The following is a 12,734-nucleotide window of genomic DNA, read 5'->3' on the forward strand; positions in this document are numbered from 1 at the left end:
GACATTGAGACCAATGACTATCCATTTGCAGGCCTTTTCACCATGTTCTTCTTCTTCTTCCAGGCATGTAAAGACCTCAAGGACCTGATGGGAACGGATGTGACAAGCTCCAACTGTAAGTGTTAATCCGTCGAGCAGACACCCAAACACAAACACGCACCCACCCCATGTCTGCAGCCCTGGGGCCATCCTGCAGGTGCAGCGCCAGCAGCCTCATCCTACTGGTCCCTCACCCTCCATCCATGCAGGATGGATGCTGAGCAGCGCACAGCGCGGTGCTGAATGCACCCCGAGCACGGCTTTGGGGTTTGGGGGCTTTGGGGTCCTGCTTTTGCTGTTTGCAGGGTTTGTTTCTCCTCCGGGAGCAGCCCAACTCCACTTCATATACACAGAATAGTGGCAAAGCATTGACTGGGGTGTGCAGGGATGTCCAACACTGCCATCACTTGAAACCAGCCTCCCCCTGAGCTCAACCTGCCCTCACTGAGCAACCCAAAGGGGAGTGAAAAGCTTCTCTGTGGCCCCAAATGCAAATTGAAATGAGAAAAGTAGTTTCTGCCTTCCCAGATGCTCTCAGTTTGGCCTAAATCAAGTGTTATTATTGAGCAGGTCTAGAAGCAGGGGATAAACATCAGCTCAGGCGCTTGGCATCGTGCGGGTTTGAATCAATCCGCATCAGATCTCTGCTCCCTTGCTGCAGGCTGAGCTGATCAAAGTGTGTTTGATCTGGCTGAGAGCACTGGGGAGCCGTTCAGCTGAGAGGAGCAATAGAACCTGCTCGCTGGTGGCTGCTGCTCCACATCCAAGTGCTCTTTGCGTGGGCCTCGCAGGTAGGGAAGCGATGCCTTGGTGCATCCTGCAGTAGCAGCAGTACTCCTTGAGCTCTGCTGCGACAGCCTTCTCTATTCCTACACCTAAATGTGGCGCTGGATTTGGTGTCTTCCAGCACCTGCCTCTTTCCCTGCCTGCCTCCGATTCCTCACACGGGATAATGAAACGCTTGGGCTTACAAAGCAGCAACTTCATTCACTTCAGGTCCAGTTCTGGCCAGGGCTTTGCTTCATCACTTGTCATCAGGTTTGCCCTTTCAGGGTGAGGATTAATAGGGGGAAAAAAGCCTTTAACAGTGATGATTTGCTATGATAAATGCCCTAAATATTCCTTTGGACACACAAAGTGCTGGTCCATGCTGCAGCTCTTCTGTACATGGTGTGATGGAGGAGCTGCTGCTGCTCACACACCGTGCTCAGGTACCTCCAGTTCCCTTCCTGGCTCTTTCTCCGTGGATTTCTTGCCACCGAATCTGTCTCCGAAGTCTGGCACAGGAATAGTTGTTATTCCACAAGCTGACAGTTGGGCTTTGTTTGATCAGCCCAAAGTAAGCTGAGAGCACGCTGGGATGGCGTAACTTCACTGCAGGCTTAATACCCTGATGGGATTTAATACCCTGATGGGTATCTCAGCCCCCCAGAAGAGCTCTTCTACTTGAAAGGGGGATTCAAACCCAGAGTTATACATAAAACATGGATAGGAAGAGGAGCCACATCATTCCCTGCTTCCTGCTGAATGATTCAAGTCAGAATGGGAACAAATACGTGTTAAAGAACTGCTTAAGTGCTATGTAGAACTCTTGCTACACAGCAGCGACTATGAGGGTTAGGTCCAAATCAAGTGCCCATCGATGGGAATGGCTTTAACCTGCCAGAGGGGACTCAGAGATGGGATATTGGGAAGTTTTTACCTGGGAGAGTGGTGGGACACTGGGATGGGTTGAAAGGAGAAGCTGGAGCTGCCCCATCTCTGCCAGTGCTCAAGGCCAGGTTGGAGCAACCCACTCTAGTGGAAGGTGTCCCTATTGGAACTAGAGGAGTTTAAGGTCCCTTCCAGCCCCCAGGCCGTGTGGAATTCCATGGCTCTATGCTCTCCCGCTTTCGGGACCGCTGTTACTCCTTCCTCTGGCCAACAGATGGAGAACCACACCACTGCATCGCCTCCAGCAGCTCCGCGCAGCAGCAATTGGCTCACTTGCTGGCTCTGAGGTCGCTGGGGTTCATTCCCGACCCTGTTCTGCTCTAAAGGCAAGGTTACTCCGTCCTTCCAACGGGTTGTAAGCCTGCCTCTTCTCATCCCTGTTCAAGGCCAGCGTGGACGGGGCTTGGAGCAACCTGCTCTAGGGGAAGGCGTCCCTGGGTGAGCTGCAAGGTCCCTTCCATCCCACCCGCTCTGGGATTCCACGTTTTCTGCCTGTTCCTGCCTTAGTGACTGGATGCTTCTTGCCTGAAGGGAGCATCCTTCTGATTCAGCTCATGCCTCATGTGCTTCATTGTGCATCTCCGAGGGTTTGCCTCTGACTGATTCCGTCTCGCATGGGTGCATGCACTGAAGGGCGCATTTGGGCTGAGCTGCTGCCCTGGGAGAAGGGAATTTGGCTTGGCTTGACTGGAGCAGCAGCAAAACCTCCTATATCCAAAGGGATCCATCCTGGGCTTCCCTGCAGTTACTCTGGGAGGGACCTGTGTGATCAGAACTCGCTTTGCGTTCCTTAGGACTATGAGCCCAGCTTGTGTACGGTGGTATTAGCCTACTCCTGGCTTGCTACCCTGCTAAAGGGGGGAGAAACTACTCTGCCAGGCAGCTGTAGCAGGAATTCCATCCCATAATGGATCCCACAGGAGAAGGGAAGGTATCAAAGCTGCATCTGCATCCCTGGCAGCGTCCAAGGCCAGGCTGGATGAGACTTGGAGCAAGCTGCTCTAGTGGAAGGTGTCCCTGTTGGAACTGGATAAGCTTTAAGGTCCCTTCCACCCAAACCATTCATGAGCCTGGGAAAGGACTCAGCTTTATTCCTATCCCTCCGTAACAAGAATTCCTGTAGGAATATTGCAGCAGCAGGATAGGTAGGAAGGGCTGGAGATGGTTTATCCATCACTTTGGTTCCTGAGCCAGCAGAAGGCTCTCACATAGGGATCCTCAGTTCCCATTCCGGGTCTGGAAGCAGATGGGCACAGTCCTGGAATGAAACAAGACCTGATGGGGCAGAAAGAGCTCACTTATCCCAAAGCATTCCCAAATGGCTGCAAGGAGAGGGATCAGCGCGTGCAGCAGCTCCCCAGTGAGGTGTGATGGAGCTGTTTGACATGGCCTCTTCTGCTTCCTGCAGCCCCCTCGAAAGGGGGTTGGCTTTGCAGGCACGGATCTTCTGCCTTTTATCCCATCTCCATCTCCCCTCGGGCAGGTTAAAGCCATTCCCAGTGTCCTGTCCCTACATCCCTTGCCCAGAGCCCCTCTCCAGGCCTCTTGGAGCCCCTTTAGGCACTGGAGCTGCTCTCGGCCGCGCAGCAGCTCCGTGGCCTCTGGAACTGCTCCAGCAGATCAGGTTCCCTGTCCTCAGGTGTGTGCAGATCCCTGCTCCCAGGGGTACAAACAGCACAGAGGAGGCGCAAACAGAGGGTAATTCTATCTCCTGAAGAGCTGATTTCAGTGTGTAGACCTGTGGGATGGTGGCAGGACCCTGAAACAAGGGACAGCGGGATGATCCATGCTCATTCCTGCTTCTCCGTGGGTTCCCCCTCCCTGTCTGTCTGCAGTGTGACCCCATGGAAGCGCTCGACGTGCGAGTCCCTCTCCAAGCACCCTATCCCCCCGTGACCAGCGGCTCTGTCTCCCTGTGGCAGAGGGAGCTGTTTGCAGGAGGCCGGGAATGTGGGACAGCCTCTGGAGCGTGTTCCATGCTCCTGGCTTTGTGCGCCTCTCGCCCGCCTCCTACTCACCCTGTGCTTCAGCTCCTCCCAGTTCCCCTCTAAGGAATCCCTTCAGCTCCTGTTCCTCTTTGCCTTGCTCATTCCCTCTTCTCCATCCCTCAGCTGGGTGTGGATTTACAACCCCGAGGGAAGACACGGAACGGGTTGGGATGGAAGGCACCCATCTCGTTCCACCTCCCACTCTCCCACGTTGCTCCGACCTGGCCTTGAACACAGCCCCAGCTTCAAGCTTAGAAGCCAAGGAATGCGTTAGCCTCGAGATAAAGCTGTCCTTCTGCTTCCAAACCCTTGGGAATAGGACAAGTCCCAGCTTTTCCATAGCTCCCATGCTGCCACTTTGCACCTGGAATGGGAGCAGGCCTTCAGTGCCCCGGAGCCAGAGCAGGAGAGATGCTCCTCAGCTGCACCACAAACAGGGGTGTTGAAACCCCAAGCAGAGGCAGGGCTCCCACCCTCCCACAGCGCTATGCGTGCCGGCCTTGGAATTCCAATGGATGGGGGGGGTTTGCTGCGTGCTCCTTGGGGCTGGAATGATTTGAGCTTGGACACAGGGATGTGGCCTTCAGGAGAAGGGTTTACAAGGAGCAGGGACGCTGGTGCCCGGAGCTGCTCTCCTTGGCCATCCCCACATCAGCTGGGTGAAAGCCTCTGGTTCCTGTGCTGGTTCCACAGCTCCACAAGAGCCAGATGAGGGAATTCCCTGTGGGAAGAGCCATTGGAGACCAGCTCCGAGGTGCAGAGCCAGGGAACGTGGGCTCTGTGCACAAGGACTTCCCATTTCACTCTGTGTGTTCAGAGGCTGCTGCTGTGGATGCACAGCTCCAGGAAATGCCATTTGGGATGCAGCTCGTGATCCTGATGCTCTTTGGGAAGCGGGAAGCTCCCGTCTCGTTTCCTAAAGAGCATTTTGGGCTTAGGCTGAGGTTCCGCTAATCCACTCAAGCCAATTCCAGACGGCCCAAAGCATCTGCCTGCGGGAAGCTGCTGGTTTCTATGGGGATTAAAGGAGGAGGGATTAGCACTGGGAATGCTCTCCAGTGTTACTGTGCCCTTCCGAGCACCTTCTCCCAATGTTTGAGTACAGTTAAGTCCAGCTGGAAAGCAAACAATGGGATCAGCAAAGGGTAGCATGGGTACAGGTAGGGAAAACAGTTTCAGCCCGTTGCCTGGCTGACAGCACACAGCAATGTCTGGTGAAGGTTTCTGTATCCGAATGGATGCTATTCCTAGGAAAATGGAGAAGAAATCCCGAAGGATCTGAGCCAGGGAGGTTTTGTATTAGTGTATTAACTTCGCTCCTTTGGCTAATGTGCTGCTTGTGGTCAGGCCGCTACTAGGAGCAGTTTTAGCTTCAGGCTGAAGCCATTCCCAAGCTCCCAGTGCTCCCCACCGGGGATTTAAGGCCAGTGAGAAGCCCGTCCTTGTGTCCACGCAAACGGCACTTGGGAAAGGAGCAGCAGTAAAGCAGGGAGATGCTGGGAGCAGCCCCCCTCTTAGGGAGGGAAGCAGGCGGGATACAGCCCTCTGCTGCGGGCATTCCAGAGGGAACCTCTCGGCCTTTCTGGGACGCCCGCAGAGAGTGGGGTGAGGAAGGCCCTGTGAGCAACTCCATCACTTGTAGCTTCCTACATGGTTTACAACATAACTGCACCTGACAGAGCTCCTCATGGGAGACATCGGCGAGTGCAAAGGCCTCCCGAGCTGTACTTTAGCCATTTTGGCTCATGGCTGGGCAGAGGTCAAACCCACCCTTCCTTCCTGCCTTGCCTTCCTTTCCCTCCAGCAAGAGGGCTCTCCCATTCCCTTTGGCCCTGCGGAGCAGCCGCCAGGTCCAAGATGCCCGTACAGAGCCTGGAATATCGGTCACAGGAGCTGGAACCGGAGGAGCTTTCGGGTCCCCTCCAGCGCGAAGCACCCCACGGCTCTGTCTGTGACTCCGGTGCTTGCCGAGCCGGAGGTGTGGGTCCCGGGGGGTGCCCCAGCTCAGCCCCTCACACCAGCGCCGGTCCCCCTGCGTGCAGGAGGTGCCAAGGGCTTCCTCTCGGGCTGGGGTGGCAGCGGCTCAGTCCCGTGTCCCTGCCTCCACGTGGCTCTGGCAATGGCAGCGCTGCAGGAATGAGCTGGGGCCCTGGAAAGGCGTAAGCGGGGCTGAGAGCAGCCGCAGCTCCTCACCCGCGCCGGCACCGCGCTACCCGAGCGCAGGCAGCCGGGGCCGGCAGGGACACGAGCACAGCCCGGCCCCGGGGAGTCCCGCGGCCCGGGCCCCTCCGCGCTGCCACCGGGGCACGGGCACCGGGACCCCTCGGCCGCGGCGGCTCCTCGGCTGCCGAGCCGGGCCGAGTCGAGCCGAGCCGAGCCGATCAGAGCCGAACCGAGCCGGGCCGATTAGAGCCGAGCCGAACCGAACCGAGCCGAGCCAATCGGAGCCGAGCCGATCGGAGCCGGGCCAATCGGAGCCGAGCCGATCGGAGCCGATCGGAGCCGAGCCGAGCCCCCCGCCCCACAGCGCCCGCCGGCCCGGCGGTGGCTCCGCCCGCCGCGCTCCGTGCCGCTGCCCGGGCCTCCCGCGCGGCGGCGCGCGCAGGGGCCGCGCCTCAGCCTCAGCCGGGGGCGGCGGGAGCGCGGGCGGGCCCCGGGGCAGCACCGCCCCCGGCCGCAGCCCTCCCCCCGCGGGCCAGCGGGCACCGGCGGCGGCGGCAGGAGGAGGAGGAGGAGGCGGCGGCGGCTGCGGGCGGCGCACCTGGGCCGGGCCGGCCCCGCGGAGCGCCCGGTGGGCAGCGGCTCCATGGCGACCGCGGCGGTGGAGCCGGTCTACGGGCTCTCGGAGGACGAGGTGAGGCGCGGCGGGGCCGGGGGGCTCGGCCGGGCCGGGGCCGGGGCCGGGGCCGAGGCCGGGGGGGGGGGGGGGCGCGCTCGTGTCCGTTCGTGTCCGTTCGTGTGTTCTCGTGTGCGTTCGTGTGTGTTCGTGTGTTCGTGCCCACACGTGACGCGCCCGGGAGCCGGGCCGGGCCCGCCCGCGTTCGCCGCCGCCGCCGCCATGGCGGGGTTGGGGTCCGCGGCTCCCCCGGGCGGCCGAAGGTCGAGGGTCGGTGCTGCCCGGCCCTGCCCGGCCCCGGTGCTCCGCGGCCCCGGCCGGGCGGGGGCGGGGGGAGCCGGGGGCTCCGCAGGTGCGGGCCTGCGCCGTTGGCGTCCGCCGGGGCAGGGCCGAGCTTTGTTCCGCGCGGTGCCGTGCGTGCGCGCGCTGCCGGCTGCAGGTTGCGGTAACGAAGCCCCGCGGGGGGGAGGATGCGGGCTCGCTGCAGGGTAGCGCCGTCGGGAGCGGGGGAGGCCCGTCCCAGCCCAGGAGGGCAGAGGGAAGGGACGGTGGAGGCTGCCAGGCGGTCTGGTTGCCTGTTGTGTTCGAGCGGCACCAGGTGCGGCTGTGCCATCGAATTGCTGCTGGGAAGGAGGCTCTGTGCTTGGAGTGGGTGTTTTCCTGAGGGGGGGGGGGGTTCGTTCTGCTTCTGTTGGTTTGTGAGAGCAGGCTGCTCTAAGGGAGGGGAGGGGAGAGGAGAATCCTTGAAGCCTTCCCTCCCTGCTTGTTCCCTGCCTGGCGGCTCGCCCTGGCCAGCTGCCATGTGCGGGAATGCTGCAGGTAGCCTGGAATGCTGCCCAGGGCTGAAGGAGCAGCAGGTCCCGTGCGGCGGCCAGCGCCGGGCACCCACCCTGCGAGCTGTGGGGGTCCCGAGGGGGCGGCTGCTGGCGCTGACTGTGCTCCCGGGTACCTTGTGTCCCTGCCTCCTCCTCCTCGGCATCCCGCATGGAATGTTAAGGAGCGCGGGGCTGGAGAGCAGGCAGCTCGGCCGGGCTTGCTCTCTCCCCCGTGGTCCCGTGGCGTGGATGCAGCCATGGGCCCCCCGCCCTGAGGAGCAATGGTGGGGGGGGGGGGAATTCCTTGTTCTCCCTCTTGCTCCCGGTGGTGCTGGATGCATCCTGGAGCAGAGCGGAGCCCAGCTACAAGCACAGCAGGAAGAGGGTGGAAGGGAGGGAAAAAAGAGGGCAGGGTGTGGAGAAGCCCAGAGGTGGCATCAGCGCTGTTGTTTCAATGCAGCGACACCCTGAAACTGGCGTTGAGTCCGTAGGAAAGGTGCAGCCAAGGAGGAGAATCCCTCGGGAAGGTGCTAAAGGTGGACAGGGAGAGAAAGGCAGCTCCGCTGCACCCCAAGGCCCCCGGCGGTAGCTCGGTATTCCCAAGGGACACCTTCGGAGGGGCCGTGTGCCCCGGTGTTGGGTGATGGGCGCTGTGGGCCTTCCCCACTGCTGTCGGTTCCAGGGGGTTGTCAGTCAAAGCCAGCTCCTCCAGAGCCTTTGCAGGGTGCTGGGGTCCCCGTCCTGGAGAACGGATGGCGTTGGGCATGTGGGATGTGGCAGGAGCCCATCACTTTTAGCCTGGGATGCACCCCTCATTGGTATCGGTTTGGGATCCTTGGGAATCACTGTGGCCCATCCAACAGGGATTCCTTCTCCTTTGCTTCAATGAATCCTGTGCCTTTGGAAGATGCTTTTCAGCCTGGAAGCTGGAGCACAGCTCTGCCTGGGGATGAGCTCTCTCCAGTTCCAGTTCTCTTCCCCAGCTCTAGTCACCTTCCAGGCCTTGCACTTGGACCCACTGGAATCCCCAGCTTCCTCCTGAGGTGCCATTCGGTCGTGCAGCAGGAGCTATCCCAAAGGAGCTGATGTGAGAGGAAGGAGCAGGAGGGAGGATTGCACATGCCTTCACCGAGAGAGCTCTGCAGTCCCTCCCTGCAGCTTAACCTCCTTCCCCAGCCTCGCTCCTGTGTGCAGTGGAGATGGGAAGTGAATCCTGGAGGATTCCATCCCTCTGCGTCCGCCTTTGGGGCACCAGCAGGACAAGGGGGAACGGCTTTAACCTGCCACACGGGATACAAGGAACGCGTTCTTCCCCATGGGGGTGGTGGGACACGGCACGGGTCGAAGCCGGGGCTTCCCATCCCTGGCACTGGTTAAGGGCTTGGAGCAACCCGCTCTAGCGGCAGCTGCCCGTTGTGTTCCGTGTTCCCCATGGATTCCTTGCTCTGGAATGAGCGCCCCGGCCGTTGTCTCCTCCTCGGGACCTGGCTGTCACGTTACCGAGCTCTCCGGCGCGCGTTCGGGTGCGTGCAGGCCTTCGCGAGCGGAGTTATCCCTCTGCTTACGGATTAACTGGGACTGGGGCGCCGGGAGCTCCTCCTCCCCGCGGGACACAGGGATAGCGCTGGGTCTGCATCCCAGCGCCGGGAGCTGGGGAGCAGGAAGATGGGAATCGGCGCAGGCCGTGGCTGTGCCCTGCGTGCTTGGCATCGCGTGGACGGTCAGGTGCAGGCACTTCTGCTTCGGTGATGGGATGGAGTAAGTGAGGGGTGGAAACCCAGTACTATCCACATTGGAGTTATGGATTTGAAGTGCGTCGGCTTCCAGGGATAGCACAGGAAACTGGGAATGAGGGTCAAAAGGTGACGCTGTTGGAACTGGTTGAGCTTTCAGGTTCCTGCAGCCCAGTTCCATGATCCTATAGCATTTTGGCCGCTGTTCCTGGCACTCGGTGAATCCTGCTTTTAGCGTTCCCGAGATCCATATTATGGGCTGGCCGTTGGAGGGCACTGTGTGATGGTAAATGTGAGCTCCAGGTTATCCTGTTTCTGCAGGGATACCATTTTCCCGGGAAGGCAGCGGGGAATGAGCCCCACATCTGCTGAGCAAAGGCCTCGTGCTGCTGCAGTCGCCTCCATCCCGGCTTCCCCTGGGAATTACGTGCAGCGGATCCCTGCTAGGGCTGTTTGCGCTTTGTTTGGCAAACAGGAGCGGGCGTGATGGGAATGCCAAATGAGCTCACCTGGGAATGCTGGAGCAGGGCTGCGCCCAAGGGATGCAGGGCCAGGGCAAGGGCAATGGCTTTAACCTGTTAGAGTGGAGATTGGGATCCACAGCCTCTGATCCCAGAGGATGAGCTGGGGTTGGGATCGCTTGTTTAATTAAACCCGGTGGCATAGAAACGGAGCTGGAATCCTCTGGGCTTTGAATAGTATCCATCACCTTCAGAGGTGTTTTCCTGCTCGCGGCTGCAGAGTTCCTAAATCCTGGAATCCTTTCGGTTGAAGGGACCTCCTCCAGATCCCATAGGACCACCTTCCACTAGCCCAGGTTGCTGCAAGCCGCATCCCAGCCGGTGGTTGTGTCTCCAGGTGTTCTTGTGCTTACACCCAGTTCCCTTTGGAATTGGAGGAGTCCCTGGGGGAAGGTGGCGCAGCTCCAGGTCCTTCCCCCCCCGTCGGTGAGCAGCTCCAAGCCCTCAGAGGCTGATGCGTTCTCCTGTGCTTGCTCAGCCTGGAGCAGGGATGGAGCTGCTGCTTGTTACCGACCCTCAAGGGATTCCTCTTCCTGAGCACTCTTCCAGCCCTCTGGAATGGCGGGGGCTTCAGCGAATGGAAGCAGGGAAGAGTTTTCTGCCCTCGCTGGTGGGGTTTAGGAGGGAAGACCAGGATGGCCGTATCGCACCCTGAGGCTGGGAGGAGATTGCGTCCATCAGCGCTGAGGTATTGAAGCGTTCCCATCGGGAGCGGGTAGGAACGCAGCAGGAAGTCTGATGGAGACACCATTAGGTACAATTGCCTTTCGGCATTCAAGGAATGACTTGGGAATACTGCTTGGGAGAGGTTTCTGTGCGCTTCAGCTCAGCCTTTAGCGCTGCTTCTGCTGCTGGGAGGTCAAGCTGCTTCCTTGGGGATGAGCAAAGCGGAGCAAGGCAAAGGCATTCCCAAAGATGGGAAGCTTTAGTGGTTAACGTTCACTCCTCGCTCTTTACTCCACCTTTGAGCCTGCCTCTTGTACTGTGGCTTTCTCTCCAGTCATCTTCCCACCCCTTGGCATTACATAGCGGGAACTCGGCCTTACCCTGTTGGTTGTGGCATTCCCGGCAGGATCGGTGGGGGATTCTAGTCCTGCTCCTTCCCTAAAATGCTTGGGAATAGAGAATGGAATGGCCCCTGCTGCTCGGAGCTGGTACTTGGCTTCCAGCTGTCCCCTGGCACCAAAGAGCCTGTGGCCAGTGAATACTCAGCGCTTCCTCGTGCTCCCCATTGCCTTGGGCTTGCAGGGGCGATGCTGCCCTGTGCTTCAGGCTGTCACCCCATCGTATCCCCCCGCTCACCCCACACCTGAGGGGCACTTGCCTTCGCCTTGGCTGAGGACCGGGCATCGCCGGGCCCTCTGCTCCCTCGTGTGTGGGTGAATGGGTGACCCGATTGTAGCCCGTGGGCTCTGAATGGGGCTGTTGTAAGGGCAGGACACTTCGTTTGGGGGCTCTCCTCGCTGTCAAGGGCCCTGTTGGGCACGAGGGACTGAGCTGCTCCGGGATACAGCCCATTCCCACTGCTCTGGGAAGGGGGGAGCCGATGGTGCTGCCCCAGGCCAAAGGTGATGTGGCTGGAAGCACGGTGAGCAATCGGCTGGGTGTTGGACAGGGAGCAGTAATCCACGAGGAACGTGGGGTTTGCCCAATCCTGTTGATGTTCTGGTGAGGAATGGGCCCAAATTCCTTATCTGGAGCGTGTCCGGTAGCTCAGATGGGCGGTTTTGAGCAGTGATTCCATGGCTTTTCCTTCGAAGAAGGATGGAAACTACTGTTCTTCCCCCTGCAAAGCATCTTGGCTGTGTGTACGCACAGGGGATAACTCCTGTAGCTGAGTGGCCTCAGGTTTAGTGTCCTGCACCGGTCATGTTCATGTGTTACTAACGGGGCCTGGAGCAGCCTGCTCTAGGGGAAGGTGGCCCTGCCATGGCAGGGAAGGGATGAGCTTTAAGCTCCCTTCATCCCAAACCATTCCGTGATTCCTTTGCCAAAGGATTGGAGTGAGGAGGGTGGAACATGGAGTGTGAGCGTGGCGAGAGCGCAATGGGGATACAACCCCCTGCGGTCTATGCTGGGAGGGGATCCCTCCCCATCCCTTGGCTTTTCCCTCCCTTTGTGTAATGGGAATGGTTCATCCCCTAGGCTCGAATCCTTTGGGATTGGAGCTTAGGGTCCGGGTTGCTTCCGGAGGTGCTGCTGAGGACCTCATCCAGAACCACACCTGATGAAGGCGAGAGGCCAAGGGGAGGGAGCCGCCGCAGTGGCCGAGCAGCGCTCTCAAGCGTGGATGTGTTGGGAAGCGTTTCCTCGCCGGGAAGGCTTGGAATTGCGACAGGAACGTGGCTTATTGACTGTCCCTGGGAGCTGGGAGGCCTCGCTTCTCTCCTGCCCGGGTAGCGGGGTGATTCACGCACCAGAACGCAGAGAAGATGGAGCTGCTCGGAGCAGAAGACACCCAGCAGGCTGGCATGATCCATGGAAAAGCAGGGCTGGGGCACTGAAGGTACCTTAGGAACGCTGCTCGCGACCCAGGGTGCTGTGCATGGTGGGTTGTTGAGTGCGTGCTCACGAAGCAGCGCAGGCACCGAGTGCTCGTGGTCCAGAATCCCTGCGGCTCTAACAGGGAATAGATTGCGGTTACATAAAGATGCTCCTGGCATCAGTTGACGCGCAAGTGGCAGCCTGGGGAAGAGGAAGCTCCGGAAAGGGAGCCCTTTAGAGCAGCTCCAGTGCCCAAAGGGGCTCCGGGAGACCTGGAGAGACGCAGTGGAGTTTGCCTCCAGAAAGAGCATCTCCTATAGGATCCCGGCTTGCTTGGGCTCGGAGGAGGCGCTGAGCCGGCTCCCCATGGTGCTGGTGCCGCAGTGAGGGCTCCGGGTGGAGGTGGCTGGGTGCCGGTGACCTTCCCTCCTGCTTTGCTTGCCTGTGGGGAGCATCCCAGAGGGAGACGTGGGCTGGGCCCTCCGAGCCCTGCTCCCAGCGCGGAGCTGGGACTGCACTGGGGGCCGCTGGCCAAGCCGCCGATGCGGGCAGCGCCGCAGGGGGCTGCTTCCCTGTACCCCATCCGCCCTCGGGCAGGTTAAAGC

General features: G+C 60.0%; 1 protein-coding gene across 3 annotated transcripts in view; it reads left to right on the top strand.

The window, feature by feature from the left end:
- Positions 1 to 103: 103 nt before the first annotated feature.
- The window catches only part of LOC136005027 (E3 ubiquitin-protein ligase NEDD4-like), a 53,557-nt gene continuing 40,926 nt past the window's right edge, over positions 104 to 12,734 (top strand). For 2 of the 3 annotated variants that reach the window (XM_065662129.1, XM_065662130.1), the window contains exon 1: positions 6,448 to 6,594. In XM_065662129.1, coding sequence (XP_065518201.1) covers positions 6,547 to 6,594 — 48 coding nt within the window. In that variant the 5' untranslated portion in view covers positions 6,448 to 6,546. Of the gene's footprint in view, positions 116 to 6,447; positions 6,595 to 12,734 lie in introns of those variants that run through there. The other variant, XM_065662133.1, reaches the window with a different exon arrangement.

The sequence above is a fragment of the Lathamus discolor genome, chromosome Z (assembly GCF_037157495.1).
Source record: "Lathamus discolor isolate bLatDis1 chromosome Z, bLatDis1.hap1, whole genome shotgun sequence".
In the NCBI taxonomy this organism is placed as follows: Eukaryota; Metazoa; Chordata; class Aves; order Psittaciformes; family Psittacidae; genus Lathamus; species Lathamus discolor.